The sequence below is a fragment of the Bubalus kerabau genome, chromosome 6 (assembly GCF_029407905.1).
Source record: "Bubalus kerabau isolate K-KA32 ecotype Philippines breed swamp buffalo chromosome 6, PCC_UOA_SB_1v2, whole genome shotgun sequence".
In the NCBI taxonomy this organism is placed as follows: Eukaryota; Metazoa; Chordata; class Mammalia; order Artiodactyla; family Bovidae; genus Bubalus; species Bubalus kerabau.
Window position 1 is genome coordinate 16,485,316 of NC_073629.1, and position 15,747 is coordinate 16,501,062.

Sequence of the window (15,747 nt, forward strand, 5' to 3'; positions counted from 1 at the left end):
TCTGTTTCCAAGCTCACTCATGTGGTTGTGGGCAGGCTGAGGTCCCCCACCACATGTGTGGCTTCTCCCAGGGGAGAGTATTCAAAAGAGATCAAAGTAGAGATCTCCGAGACAGAAGCCACAGTCTTCTCATAAGCAAACCTTAGACATGACAGCCATATTCTGCCATGTTCTTTTCCTTAGAAACTAGTTGCTAGGTCCAGCCCACACTTAAAAGGAGGGGATTACAAAAGTGTGTGAATACCCCAGGAGAAGGAATGCTGCTGCTGCTACTGCTGCTAAGTCGCTTCAGTCGTGTCCGACTCTGTGAGACCCCATAGACGACAGCCCATTAGGCTCCTCTGTCCCTGGGATTCTCCAGGCAAGAATACTGGAGTTACTGGGGGTCATTTTAGAGGTTGCCTATCCCACTCCTACAGTATGATTTCATTTTATGAAATTCAGAGACGAGCGAAACTGAATTATATATTGTTTAGGTAGGTATACATAGCTAAGTAGAAGCACTTTGAGTTTGGGATCAACATATACACACTTCTATATATAAAATAGATAATAAGCAAGGATCTACTGTATAGAACAAGGAACTATACTAAATATTTTTTAATAGCCTATAAGGGAAAAGTAACTGAAAAAGAACATACATATTATGAATATATATATATATGACTGAATCACTTTGCTGTATGCCTGAAATGAACACAACATTGTAAATCTATACTTCAATTAAATTAAAAAAAAATTTAAAGGAAAACCACTGTGAAGAAAAACAAGAGCAGGATAAACATGCAATTCAGGATGTCGGTGATCTCTGGGGAGATTTGGGAGGCTGAAGGTGGTAAGAATGCACAAGTAGGGGCAATAGGACAGTGAGTTCAAGGATGCTTATTTTATTTTCAGGCTTCATAACAATTTTATGTTATGTATATTTATGTTTTTTTTTCCTTAGGTTTAGTTTCATTTTGATATTATGGAAGTTACAGCTGCATACACTTAGACTCAGTTGTTCTGTGGTATTTGCTATCCTCCACCCGTTTTTCCCATTTATGCTTCTCCAGGAGTAGCTACATTTACCTCCTTTTGCTAACTAATTGTAAAATTTACCTCCATGTTTCTTCATGACATGCTCATATTGCTGTTTTTCGGTGCTCCAGTTTCAGCATCATCTGTCCCCTTCCTTATCTTATCCTAAGATAAGGATTTAGCTCCCTTTCCTTCCCTCCAACTCTTCCTGTCACTCCAGTACTCTTGCCTGGAAAATCCCATGGATGGAGGAGCCTGGTAGGCTGCAGTCCATGGGGTCTCAAAGAGCAGACACGACTAAGTGACTTCACTTTCACTTTTCACTTTCATGCATTGGAGAAGTAAATGGCAACCCACTCCAGTGTTCTTGCCTGGAGAATCCCAGGGATGGCGGAGCCTGGTGGGCTGCCGTCTATGGGGTCGCACAGAGTCGGACACGACTGAAGCGACTTAGCAGCAGCAGCAGCAGCAGCAGCAACTCTTCCTGTATCCCACCCCCATCCTCCTTTCATCATTATATCACTATGTTGGTTAGATCAGTAATCAGTGTTTACATTACTCAGCCAACGCTAATTTGACTCTATTCAGAGCTAAGCCTTGTAGTAAAGGACAACTTTTCCTTTCCTGCAGAACTTTTTTGTTTTTCCTGGTTAATTATCATGTTTACTCATTTGCTTAGTTTGCTGTGTATTTATCACTAATTTTACTTGAGACTGGCGGTTGTTTACATTTCTTCTCAGTGTGTTCGGGCCCTGCAGGTTTTCTATCAATTACGTCTTCTTGGAGAAATACCTCCCAGAGTCATCTGACCTGCTCCTGTCTGGACAGGTTGTTCTCCATGCCTGCGTGACCGTCATGCAGGGCCTCCAGGTACCGTCGCCTTGGGCCTGTCTCCTCTGCGGATCCCCAGTTTTCTCCACCTCAGGGCTTCCTCCTGGGTTTACTCCTTTGTTTGGGTGATGCTTGCCCTCCTGTAGCTTCAGAAGAAAGGGGGCTGAGGACACACGTCTTTGAAAGCCTTGGATGGTTTGGAAATCATTTTCCTTCAGAATTTTGAAACCTTTATTCCATGGCCTTCTGGCTTCCAGTGTTTCTGTGAAAAAGTCCAAAGTCACTCTGACATCTGATTCTTTGTTTGACCTCTCTTTCTCTGGAAGCACCTTAGCATCTTTCCTCTTCTCCCTGGTGTTCTGAAATTTCACATAATGTGTCTTGCTGTGAGTCTATTTCCATCCACTATGCTGGGAACAGTGGGCCCTTGATCTAGAAACATGTGTCCTTCAGCTCTGGGAAATCTTTTAATGATATCTTCAATGATTACTTCTTGCCCTCTTTTCCTTCTTTCACCTCCTCCTCTTTTTTTTTTTTTGCCATTTCTCTGTTTCTGAAACACTGTTTGAATTGGTAGACTAATTCACTAATTTTCTCCTATTTTCCTCTCTTTCTCTTTTTCTGCCTTTTGGGAGACTCCCTCTATTTATCTTCCAGCCCTGTGGGAGGACTTTCTTGGTATATGCCATCCTTGTCTCATGGTTCAATATCTCATTTATCTCTCTTAAGATATTAATTACAGGATTTGTTTCAAGAGTTCTTCTCTGTTAATTGTCTGTGATCCAGAGTCCTTTTTCTTTGTTTGTTTAATTGACTGATTTGGTCTGTGTGTTTAATATTTGAGACTTTCCTCAGATGTCTGGGGATTCCTGGTTGTCCACTTATTTTTAAAAGCAGGAAACTAAAACTGAGAGTTGTAGAGGGATAAGCTGTGCTGTGCTTAGACACTCAGTCATGTCTGACTCTTTGCAACCCCATGGACCATAGCCCACCAGGCTCCTCTGTCCATGGGATTCTCCAGGCAAGAATACTAGAGTGGGTTCCCATACCCTTCTCCAGGGGCTCTTCCCAACCCAGGGATCAAAACCAGATCTCCCGCATTGCAGGCAGATTCTTTACCATCTGAGACACTGGGGAAGCCCAAGAATACTGGAGTGGGTAGCCTATCCCTCCTCCAGGGGACCTTCCCAACCCAGGAATCGAACTGAGGTCTTCTGCATTGCAGGTGGACTCTTTACCAGCTAAGGGAAGCCCAGAGGGATATGAGGAGGAAGCAAAAATAGCATCTACCATTTTTACCCAGTCATACAATCTTCCATATCTATCATTTATTTCAAAAATATTAAAAGCAAAAAAAACCATAGTCCACACTCTAATGATAAATTAATAACTATACTAACCCTAAAAACATGCCCACAGCTTTTCCTCTTTAGCTCTTAAGGAAAAACTTGGGATTTCTTTTCTCTAAAAAATTCTGTATCGCAAAAAATATGAGATTAGTACATGAATTTGTGGCAAGTGTAAACCACTCTAAAATTGTGAATAGATTTGGAAACAATTTCTCCCTCCTCTCCACTCCCACGGTCCTGAATCAGCCGCCCAGCTCTCTCACTCATCACTTCCTGCTTGGTGAGTTGCCTGTGTGTTTTATCTCCATGACAATGCTCCAAGCCACGGGAAAGTAGGGTGCATGTCCGGTTCATCTCCTTATCTTCTATAGCCCCTGTCAGGAGGTAGATCTTCAAAGTTGGACAAACAATGAATGAATAACATCCTCAAGATCCCCTTTTCCTCTTCTCAGCACGCATAGTTAACACCAGAGGATTTTAAATGGTGAATGAAAAAGAAACCCACAAGATCATAAGGAGAATTTAGAGAAAAATAAAGCAGGAAATCACACCTCAACTTTAAGAAGAGAGACAGATGACTGGTTGCTGTTATTTAATTCCACTCTGAGGTCTAATCTCTTTACTTCAGAGTCCACCCACATATGAATAGGATGGGCCAAGGTCCTGAGGGCAGCCGAGCAGTTTGGGAACACTAGTTTAAGCAAGGAAAGGAGGACTTTGGAAACCTACATGCACAGCCAATAAGTCAATCAGCCAATTAAATCCACAAAGGACAGGCTGCAAATTAAGTCCAAACCCCGTGGTTTGGCATTCAAGTTTCTCCATTGCCTCTCCCTGGACACCTGCAAACTCCCTGTCTGGGGCCTGCCTTCTTTAATCAGCCTTGCATGTAGCTGCTAGAATCATTCTCAGATACCAAGTGTCCCATATCCCTTCTTTGTCCTGGAAATGACAGATTTCTCTCATCCCTGCATCAGATAGTTCTCCAGCCCAAATACCAAGACATCTTCATCCTTCCCTTCATCTTCATCCTTTCCTTCATCTTCATCCCTCCCTTCATCTACTTCTGTCCCTTACTGGGACCCTCCACCCACTGCACTTGTAAATTTCTGCCACCGTATTTTTCTGTACATTTTTTCCTCAGACTGATAATACTTACCACTCTCAGCAATAACAGTAATTGCTGACATTTAGTGTGCACGCTGGGCACTGTGCTAATATTGCTGGTGGATTATTTTCCTTAATCCTCCTATCAGCAGATAAAGAAACTAGGTCACAGAGAGGTTAAGTCATTTGCCCACAGCCATTGAGCTACTTAAGGTAGAGCTGGGGCTTGAAGCCAGGCGAGCTAAGCTCAAGACCACAGGCTCACCTCCTGTCTAGGCACTGCCTTGAAGCCACCGTCCTCAGACCTGACCGCTTCCAGGAACTGTCTGATGAACTGAAGACCCTGACTCTGCAACATGTGTTTACGCGTTGCTGGCTTGTGGCATGGAGCCATCTTTAAGTCTTCACCCTTCTGTGCCCCTACATTCAATCTGTCACTGAGTCTTGCCTCTTCACAGTTTCCAAAGTGCATCCCTGGATGGAAGGAGTCCCCACCAACACCTCAGCACAGGCCCTGAGAGGCAGGGTTGTTGCAGGAAGGCGGATCCCTTCCAGGGCTCAAAACTGGGCTCTTGTCTAACACTTGGAAATGAATTATCTGAGACACATGTGCTGACAAAGCAGGAGATTTTATTGGGAAAGGGCACCCGGGTGGAGAGCAGTAGGGTAAGGGAACCCAGGAGAACTGCTCTGCCGTGTGGCTCGCAGTCTCGGGTTTTATGGTGATGGGATTAGTTTCCAGGTGGTCTTTGGCCAATCATTCTAATTCAGAGTCTTTCCTGGTGGCGCAGGCATCACTCAGCCAAGATGGATGCTAGCAAGAGGGATTCTGGGAAGTGGACGGACACGTGGTGTCTCTTTTAGACCTTTCCTGAACTCTTCCCGTTGGTGGTGGCTTATTAGTTCCATATTCCTTACCAGGATCTCCTGTCATAAAACAACTCATGCAAATGGGTACTATGGTGCCTGGCCAGGGTGGGCGGTTTCAATCAGTGTGCTTCCCCTAACAGGGTCGCCACCGTTCTTCCCAGCCAAAGAGCAGCAGGCTGTGAGTGGAGGGGACTACATCAGCCCAAGGGCCTGGCATTGCCCCAGGGCTCTGGGGAATGGGAGGGGAAGAGTGGCTGCCCGTCCAAGGCCACGTCAGACCTGGGATGGGGCTGGAGCACCAGGGCAGGCCACACTCCATCTTGGGGATCAGATTTGGACATCATCAGTCTGTGCTACTCCAGGATAGCCAGGTGAGCAGACACAGGCCCAGCCCTGGGGAGATGAGGGCAACTGGGCAGAATAGGCAGCCAGGGTGCCCTTAGGGTAGCAACAGAGTGTCACTGGGGAGGCAGCAGAGCAGGTAGGGGAGGGGAGGGAAAGCATCTTCTCAGCTGAGCTTTGGGAGGGGATGTCTGCTCTTCAGGCGTCCCCCTGGAGTTCCGGGCATGCTCCCATGTACATAGCTATGAAAGGCTAAAATCACCCTCCTCTGACTGCCGGTAGAGCCTCAAGTTGCAGCTAAATAGCCCCCTAATGATGTGCTCACCGGGGTCTGCTCGGGCCAGGCTCAGATGTGCGATGAAGGCTGCCGCTTGCACCTCCATCCTGGCTTTGCCATTTGCTCCCCACCTGGCTACCCCACCCCAGGGCTGCATTTTTTAAACATCCTGTTCACCACCCAACAGACCACTCATCCCAGTGGGCCATGTCATCTTGTCATTCAGCTGCTCAAGGACCTGGAATCATTTCCAAGGCCTCTAAGACCAAATCCAAGCCTCTTACCCTGGAATTCAAGGCCTTCCCAAATCAGACCCTTTGTCTCCACGGCTCCCTCATCACCTGCTCCTGGAGCCCAGGTGTCCTCATGTTGCTAAAACTTTCTTACCATTCCCCCATGCACACAGCAGTCGTCTCCACCTCTCTGGTGCTGAGGGAAGAGTGAAAAGAGCATGGGCTTTACTTTGGTTACGTCCTGTGTGTTTTGGGGCAAGTCACTCAATGTCTCTGTGCTTCCAGTTGCTTACCTGTAAAAATACATTACAAGATGTTGTGAGAATTAGAGTGTTTGTATACAAAGTACTAGCCACAGGGTAGGTTGTACTGTGTGGCTCCAACTAATATAGTGCGAGTCAATAAATATACTAAGCAGCTTCAGCCAACTCTTTGCAACCTCATGGCCTGTAGCCTGCCAGGTCCCTCTGTCCACAGAATTTTCTAGGCAAGGATACTGAAGTGGGTTGCCATGCCTTCCTCCAGAGGATCTTCCCGACCCTGGGATTGAACCTGCATCTCCTGCTTCTCCTGCATTGGGAGGCAGGTTCTTTACCACTAGCGCCACCTGGGAAGCCCCATGAGTCAGTAAATGAAATCCATATTACTGTGCCCTTGTCTTTCACCACTCACACGCCGTCCACCTCCTTTCTCACTGTCAGGCTTCTCCCGGCTTTTAGGCTCCTCTCCAGATGCATCTGTATCTGCAGCCTTTCCAGCACACCTGACTTGGGGTGGGGGTAAGGGAAAGAAGAACAGCATTTGCCAGTTGCCCACTGGGCGCCAGGCCGTGTGGGGGACGTGGAGAGCGCTGACAGAAGCAGCGAATACTTTCTGAGGGTCTCCTGTACTCAGCCATGTCTCAAGCATGTCATGTAAGCCTTATTGGTAACTCAGTTCTATGGATTAAGGCTCCTAAATGACTTTCTGCTCTATCCAACCAGGGTGGTTTGGTCTCCCTGGCCGTATCTCACTTTTCCCATCCAGTGGCCTCCAAGAGGCTGATGGTAAGAGTTTATCCAGGAGTGATGTCCGTGTCGTTCAGGCTTATCCTGTGAGAGAACATTTTGAGAAAAACACCCACCTTCATTCATCTGCCCTGCCACCCCAGGTGCAGCCAGGCCCACCTGCTGCACTCAGGTTGGGCCCTAGCTTTTCACAAAGCTATTTCCTCTGCCCAGAACACCCTTCCCCTGGTCCGCCTGGAAAACTCCAGCCTCTGACCAACCCTCCTACATTGGGGTCAAGATCATTGTCTTTTCCCTCCTGCCCTCCAGGTGCCTCGTCCTTACTCTTCCTCAAATGTCTACATGCTTAAAATGGGCCCTTCCCCTGGGCTGAGAAGCCTAAGGGCAGAGCTGGTATCCTGTTCATCTTTCTATTTCAGTACTTGACACAGAGCCTGGCACACAGCGAGCCTTGGTGTTTGGGGATAAAGGGAGGGACATGAGGGATGGGGTGGAATGGATATCGGGCAGAGGGAATGGTGGGGATATGTTTCCAGCTAGTTCCTCCCAGGGCAGGACAGCCATGAGCCTCCGTCCAGCTCAGAAGAGGAGGCCATGCCTCCACAAAGACTCTGGAAACTTCCCTGGAAACAGGTTCGAGAGAACCCCAGCTGCCGCAGCCTCCCTCCAGACACCAGGGAGGTGCCAGTCTTTGGGCTCCATCAACCTTCTTACGGGAAATTGCTAAATGCGTTTAGTGATTTTTTTTGACATTTTCCCTGTTCAGGAGCTTGTGATTTCAGATTAATCACATCCACATACATTTAGACTGTCAGCTTGGAAGGGAAAATCTAAATTTTATTACTGCATGATTTCATCCAAAGCCATTTTACCAAAAAGGACGTCTGCAATATGGTGCAAATCATGACAAAACATTTTACCGCCGGGACCAAGCTTGTGGTGGGGTGTTGGGGGGGATGGACAGAGAGCTGCAGGCAGGACCTGGGTGGGCAGAGCCTCAACAGCTTCCGTCTCCTGGAGAGCTCTGTGTGCCGCTTTCGCTGCTCTCTCTGCCTCAGCAAAATGTCCTTCTTTGTCCAGGTATGCCCAGAACCCGAGAATGGTAGCTCCACTAACTCACTCCTGTCTTCCACCCCCTCCCCCGGCAGGTACCATGACCAGCAGGACGTAACTAGTAACTTTCTGGGTGCCATGTGGCTCATCTCTATCACATTCCTTTCCATTGGTTATGGGGACATGGTGCCCCACACGTACTGTGGGAAAGGTGTCTGTCTTCTCACCGGCATCATGGTGAGTATCTGCCGCCGCCCATTACCCTTCCCCACCCGTAGGATGCTGCTAGGAGCGATCCCTTTACGGCAGGTTCGGGGGGCCTTCCTTGTCTGGGCGCGGGGCCAGCTGCTAGTTAACGGGCCAGCATGTGTGTCTGTGCACGTAAAAAGACAGATGTGACATCTGTACAGCTTCTCGCTTTTTCATTTCCTTGTCTGAGATAGGAAGAGGTCCTGGTTCCCGAACAGTTCATGGTCTCCTCACAGACCTCTAGGAATGGGCTGGGGGAAGCTGGTCATGGGTCTTACCCTCCACTCCCATCAGGGTCTGCAGTTAATTGTCCTCTTTCCTGTGCCCTGGGCCCCACAGACCTTGGCGCCACATCTGATAAAGTGTAGCTAGAACTCACGGGGGCCAGTGCTCTGAGCCGACCATGAGAGACCTAGGTCCTAGCCTGGGTTGGCCACTGGTTTGGTCCCGGTTTGATGAGCTGGCCCTGGGCCAACTCTTGGCTCCTGCATCCAAATGTTGGGGTGCTGAGCTCCGAGTGCCAGTTCCCTCCCCGTGCTGGCAGCCGGCTAGCCTGTGACAGCGTCCCCATCCCTCCCCAGATGCCCAGCAGCTGTGCTGCCTCCTTCCAAGGTGTATTTTTCCTGCCCCATCACCCTGCCATCCCCAGCCTGACACACACTCATGCCCATCACATGGCCGCACAGTATGGAGTATGGGAGGGTAGTGGGTAGGGAGTTTCAGACCAGAGTCTGAATGCCCATAGCTGGACCTCAGTGTGGGCCCAGGCAGGGCAATTAGCCTGCTGGACCTCAGCATTCTCCAGTAGGAAGTGCAGACGGGAGGCTGCTCCGCCCTCCTCCCTGGCTGCTGATGAGGGTAGACTGCAGTGCTTATGTTAACGTGCTCTGTCAGCAACAGGGAGCTGCACCCGCCTTCAGGGCTGGCAAGTCCTCAGCATCCCTACCCCCACTGCTCCTTCACCGGTCGGTCGGGATGAGGGCTTCTTGCCCCTCTCCTTGCTTTCTGACCAGGACAGACAACCGGGCTCTTTGACCTCTTTGACCTCCTTCCCAGAGCAGAGTAAACACGCAGGGTCCTCTTTTCAAAAGAGGAAACTGAGGGTCAGAGAAGACTCAGGAATCTAAGGCTGTGTGTTGGAGTGGGGTGGGGAGGTGTTGGTGGAGATGGAGGAGTACAGGAGGCCCGAAGCTTATTCCTACGTCTCATTGGTGGGTCACGGCAGCCCACCCCGAGGAGTCCTCTCTGCACCCCTGTCATCAAAAGCCTTCCAGGGCAGATCTCAGCCATCATCCCCATTTCTCCAGGAGGAAACAAAAGACCCTCCTTCTGGAAGAGAAATGACTCCATCCCGCAGTGGGCAGGGGTTTAGCTCCTCACTAGCATGGAGGCCTCCTGGGACTGACAGCAGCCAGTTGCTCAGAGCAGCAGAGGCCGTGGGGTCAGAGGCCTGGGCCGTGGGGCAGGAGGGCTCTGGCGCTGCCGTGTCATGACTGGACGCCGTCCTCTCCTTTTTTGACTGAAACCCAGGGCAGGCACTTATTAGTGGGTCCTGGGCAGGAGTTAATGACAGGCGGCTTAGCGCCGGGCTTGGGATAAACCATGGGTAAGTGTAAGGGCTCAGAACAAATACCTCCCGTTGGTTGGTAGGAGTCTGCCTGGCACAGCTCCAGCTGTCACCAGGAAACCAGGGAATGAGTCTTCCTTCCAGAAAAGAATGACATGCCGCCCGAAGACCAAAGCTTTCCTGTCTCAGAGATGCTCCTGGGGTGCCAGCTATATGCCTCAGAACCAGCTCTCAGTCTGGCCTGCACGGAGCCCAGCTGCTGATAGGTGAACGGCCCTGCTGGGAGCCTCCGTTATTTTTAAATACTAGCCATTCTCCCTCTCAGCATGGCTCTATGCCCCAGCCAAGAAGCCAGAGCCTGGGAGCCATCATTTTCCTGGTTTCCTCACTCCTGCATCTCTGGGCTTCTGCTCTGGCAGAGCTGGGCGGTGGGCCAACCGGACCCTGGCCCCTCCCTGCCTTCTCCTGGGGTGTGGTCTTCACACCTGCTTTTGCTCCAGGGGCTTCAGCAGCTGCTTGGAAGAAAGTGTTTGTTCCTTGAGGAGAAAGGTGTGATCAAAGTGGAGAGAATAAACGAGTGAGGAGGAACTGATACCCACCCCCTGTATTAAAAATACAACACGTGCCTTTCATCTTCTCTTTCTGCATCAACCCTGCTGCATAGATACCTATCTATACACAGGGACAGGGAGCTTCCCTCCACTTGTGTTTTTACCCAAATTAAAATCAGCTGCCTCCCTCTGGGGTCAGCCACAGTGAGGAACCCTGGTGGCATTTTTTTTTTCCTTACAAGTGGGACTTTTCTAGCTGAGTCACTTCTTTCCAGGGTTTCACATGGCTGAGAATCCCTTCCTCCCATCCCCCAGTCTCCCAACACTTTGTACCTCTCCTGATTATTACTGCAAGTGCCTTTACCAAAAGGTAGGGCTTCCTGTTTGGTTACCATGGACACCATGCAGGCCAAGGCAAGGCCTAGTGGGAAGGGAAAGGAAGAATTTGTGTGTGCAGGCTGTAAATAGTCTTAATCATTGTTTTCTCTTGGCAATCCCAGTAATGGTGTAATTATCAACCATTAAGCAGGGTATATAATTGTCTGAACAACTTGACATTGTTGGCACAGGCCTGGTGTGTTTGAGAGATTTCACCCACTAAAGCAGATATATCAAAGTCCAGCATCTTTCCATAAAGAATTTTACGATGACAGTTACAAGGCAGAGAGAAAGCTGACAATATTTAGTATCCAGAATGGGCCTCGGAAGGCTTTCTGGCTCTGCAGTCATCTGAAAGACTTTTGGGACCCCAAGACTGATTGGTAGGAATCCCATTTCAATATACAATTTCTAAAGCTGGACTCATTAGGAAAGACCCTGATGCAGGGAAAGATTGAAGGCAAGAGGAGAAGGGGACGACAGAGGATGAGATGATTGGATGGCATCACCGACTCAATGGATGCGAGTTTGAGCAATCTCTGAGTGATGGTGCAGGACCCGGAAACCTGGCATGCTGCAGTTCATGGGGCTGCAAAGCACTGGACACGACCGAGCGACTGAACCACAACAGAGCTGGACCCACTCTGTGGACCCTCCAGGAGTTAGGGACAAATAGACAAAAGATTCCAGGATATGTGCTGGGGACACTGAGCTCTTCCCCAAAGATTTCATGCAAGAGGCTTCTTTGAACTGCAAAAGGAAAGGGATGATGAAGTAAAAGGTGGCACAAATTGAGTCATTTGGGGAGGAGGTAAAGAAGAGGGCTCAGCAAGACATCTGCTTAATGTCAGTTTTAGAAGATGAGCTTCTCCCTGAAACACCTTGGTTTCAAACCAATTGATGTTATTTTAGTTGTTACATGGAATCTGTTGCAGAAACAGAATCCAACTGTAAATCCTCCAGGCTTCCCTCCTCCATTTGTCACTTTCATTTATGTTTTATTTTATTTTATACTTCTTTAGTTAAGAACACCTCATACTCTTCCCCTTGGGATACTTATTTTTCGAGAGTCTAAGGTTTTCCAGCTGGAAAGTGTTTCTTGGAAACAAGAAGTAGGAGGACCAGTGTGAAGGAGACTGGGCCTCTGATTTGGGTCCAAATCCATGGATGAGTTAGGCGTGTTGACCCCAGGCCAGCCACTCCTTTCTCTGTTCACTCCTGCGCTCCTGCTCACTATGTACCTTGGAAAGTACGACCTCATTAGAGGACCCTGTCCCCTCCCACCACTCTCCCATGGAAATAGTGCTGGATAGAGAAGATCCAGGGAATCCAGTTGGTGTCGACCGGGACTCAGGACTTGGCACATCTGAAGGCAAAAATCTGAGTCATGGATCTGCTCCACAGTCTGATCCAGTGCAGCTGCTTACCCTCTTCAGTCCCACTCTGTCCTCTCCTCGAATTCCCCCTCTGCCCACCAGCGATTTCTGAGGTTCCGTGTGAGGACAGCTGGGGCAGCAGGAGTGCTCCCATGCCCAAACCAGCCAAGGCCTTGGCACTCTGTCTCTTAAAACCAACCCACATCCCTGCCACATCACATGAGCCTTTTTAAACTGTTAACATGGCCCTACCGGGCTGACAAACTCACCTAAGTAAGAAGGCCCGTTGTCCCCAAAAAAGCAGAAGTAATCACTGAAAGTGAAGTGAAGTGAAAGTGAAAGTCACCGCTCAGTCGTATCCGACTCTTTGCGACCCCATGGACTATATAGTCTATAGAATTCTCCAGGCCAGAATACTGGAGTGGGTAGCCTTTCCCTTCTCCAGGGGATTTTCCCAACCCAGGGATCGAACCCAGGTCTCTCGCATTGCAGGTGGATTCTTTACCAGCTGAACCACAGGGGAAGCCCAAGAATATTAGAGTGAGCTATCAGGGAAGCCTGAAGTAATCATTATACCACTTAAAAGTAAAGACAGCAGGAGGTGGGAGGGGATCTTGCTGTCTTTATTTCCTTCATTTCCTCTAAGGAGCCAAAGTTGACCATTAACTTCTGACCCAAGTCTTAGGCTCCTTGTTCTTCCTGCCTTCCACCTAATTCCCATGAGCCCATCCCTCTTCCCTATTCCTTTCTATTTTCTTTCCTATTTTCACTTCTTCCTTTCCTCTTCTGCTCTCTGTCCCATGCTGTTGAGGAGGCAGCACAACTTGTTGCCTATCTCAGTCTCTGCTCCAACTCTCTCTCTACATCTTCCCTCTTCCCTTCCTTCCTTCCTTCTTCCTTCTCTCTCTGCCTTCCTCCCTCCCTCTCTTTCTTTCTCTCTCTCACACACAGGAGAGGACCAGTCTGGATTTCAGCACCTTGCACACCACTTTCTGAAGGTTGCTGGTGTCTGACCCCATCTTTGCAAGGTTGCCTGTTAATGGGAATGACCAGATTATGTTTCATTATTGGCTACTTCCCTAACCCATCCAGATGATGGATTTTTCTAAAAGAAAAGTGAAGTTGAAAGTATCCACTGCTATCTATTCGAGTTAGAATTACGGGTTAAGAACAAAGCATCCTTCTGGGAAATATCCACAAGGAAGTCTTGACCTCTTTAAGTTGAAGGAAACTGAGAAATGTCATCTAGTCCAACCCCTGCCTCCATGCAGAAATGTGTCTTAATCATATAAGATAGGTGGTTCCTTAATTAGAACACTCTAGTCGGACACGACTGAGCGACTTCACTTTCACTTTTCGCTTTCATGCATTGGAGAAGGAAATGGCAAGCCACTCCAGTGTTCTTGCCTGGAGAATCCCAGGGACGGGGAGCCTGGTGGGCTGCCGTCTCTGGGGTCGCACAGAGTCGGACACGACTGAAGTGACTTAGCAGCAGCAGCAGCAGCTTCTCTTTAGAACCCCTCTGCATTCAGCAGGCTCGGTTGTAAGCCATGGCAGGAACCATGGAGCAATCCGTCTAGCACCTGAAACTTTGGGATTGTGGATGGTTGATTGCTTTAATGAATTTCCCCAAGTGGCATGACAAGCAAGGAGACTCCTTCAGGCTAATTCTGCCCCCAGCTCTCAGGGATGATTTAAGTAGAGTTTCCCTGGACCCGGGGAGATGAGGGAGCCTGGAGTCAGGGAAGAACCCTCTACATCTGATGTTCTGTTTTTAACATTATGATATATCCCGCTTTTTGGGCGTTTAGCCCAAAGTACTTTTGGAACTCCATACAAAAGAGTGAGATTATATACTCGGTCTGGTTGAGGGGAATTGGATCACACATCTTCCCGCTAAAAGAGCTTTTTAAGCTATTTTTTGCCTTTAGAGGCCTGGCTCAATTGAAGACACCTACAGACCAGGCTGTCCAACTGCCCATACCTATCCTTTGAAAACTGGGCACAGAGTCTCCTGCAAGTCACAGATGCCAAGAAAACAGGGCTGTCCCTGAACAAGAAAGAAAAATGAGGTGAGAAAAAGGAAGGTTCACACACACTTGGTTCTTTTCAGTTTGTTGTGCTAGAAATGGGTCGCTGACCAAATGTACCGAGAAACAGGAGATTGTTTTCATGAGAGCCCTTCTAAAAAAGCTAGGGAAAAACATTGCCAACTTCAGCTTTTCCAAAACCTCACACCAGCTAGGCTTTGCCGATCTGTGGCAAAGGAAAGAAAGTGATTATGAGGGAGAGAGTAGGGGAATGATCTGTTATATGCATGCTGCCCAACTCTGATACAGATGATAGTACCTTTGAAAACAGTCTTTATGACTTCCTACACTTTCTGCTAGACTGCATGAGTCCCAAAGTTCTTGATGGATTCCTTGAATCCTGGGACCTCAATTGCTAAACTGAGCTCTGTGGCACCTATAATTACTGTTTGGCATCCAGAGCATCAGACTGCTGACTTTCCTGAACTCATCATCTTTCCATGAGTAGAGGTCAGGGCAGTGCAGGGCCCCACGTGCAGGAGAGAGGCAATGGTCCCCAAGAGTCATGCGCTCTCTTCCAAGAACCAGGTGAGGGCAGGGCTATCACTGCTGCCTGCAGGAGAAGCAGGGCAGGAGCGGTTCTCTCTTGCCGTCCCCGGCACCCCCAACCCTGTCCCCCAACTCAAGATGCACAGCAAAGAGGACTTCAAAGTCCTTCAAGAGAATATTGGAAGGAGTCCCTTTCTGCTCATTTCTCAGACAGTCAAGCATGTGCCCAGAGGATTAGGAGAGAGAAACTCAGTCTTCAGGAAACTGCCTCTTTTATTCACCCTCCCTGAGCTCCTCTGGAATAGACCTTCCAGAGCAGAGTAGAAACACTGCTCTGGAAAATACTGAGCGCCTTCTGCGCATTCCTTTAAAATCCCGGGTTGAGGCAGATATATTGTTGTCATCTTTAAAATCTCTGCAAGATGGTGAATTCTGGAGCCTCCTGGTGAAAGCAAGAAGGAACTGACATCTTGTGCTGAGTCATAGGCTAGAACTCCTGTGAAAAGACCCAACCGAGGAGCAAGCGCAGTCGTTGAGCGCATAGACTCTATCCAACTGGGGTTGCCCTGGAAAGCAGTCTTGGGGGGAGGGGAGATGCTTTGCCTCTTCATTAGATCATTTTCAGGAAAACTGTCCACCACCAGCAGATGATCCATCCAGACTGCATGGCTGGTTGTCTTTCCTCCTGCCCTCCCCAGCCCACCCTGCTCTAGACTGGCAGTGGGGCTGGGGTATGGGTGAGGAAGAGGGTGCACGTGTGCTGGATTTTCTGTCTTCCCTGCTTAGCTTGGCAGGTGACTGAGCGATTGTCCGGTATTTTATATGACCCCAAGCCTCAGTCCCGTCGAGTACCCTGATCCATGAGGAAGTGGCCAGCTCTAGGAAGGCTTGTGTCCCAGAGGTCAACACCTTCGTGGGTGTGGGGATCAGGGTCCTGCTGGGTTTTGTGACTTGGCCT

At 48.9% G+C, this 15,747-nt stretch overlaps 1 protein-coding gene across 4 annotated transcripts in view; it reads left to right on the forward strand.

Moving 5' to 3' along the window:
* KCNN3 (potassium calcium-activated channel subfamily N member 3) overlaps positions 1 to 15,747 on the forward strand; it is a 172,439-nt gene that overhangs the window by 132,966 nt on the left and 23,726 nt on the right. For all 4 annotated transcript variants that reach the window (XM_055584115.1, XM_055584116.1, XM_055584117.1 and 1 more), the window contains exon 4: positions 8,185 to 8,326. In XM_055584115.1, the coding sequence (XP_055440090.1) occupies positions 8,185 to 8,326 (142 nt within the window). The remainder of the gene's footprint in view (positions 1 to 8,184; positions 8,327 to 15,747) is intronic.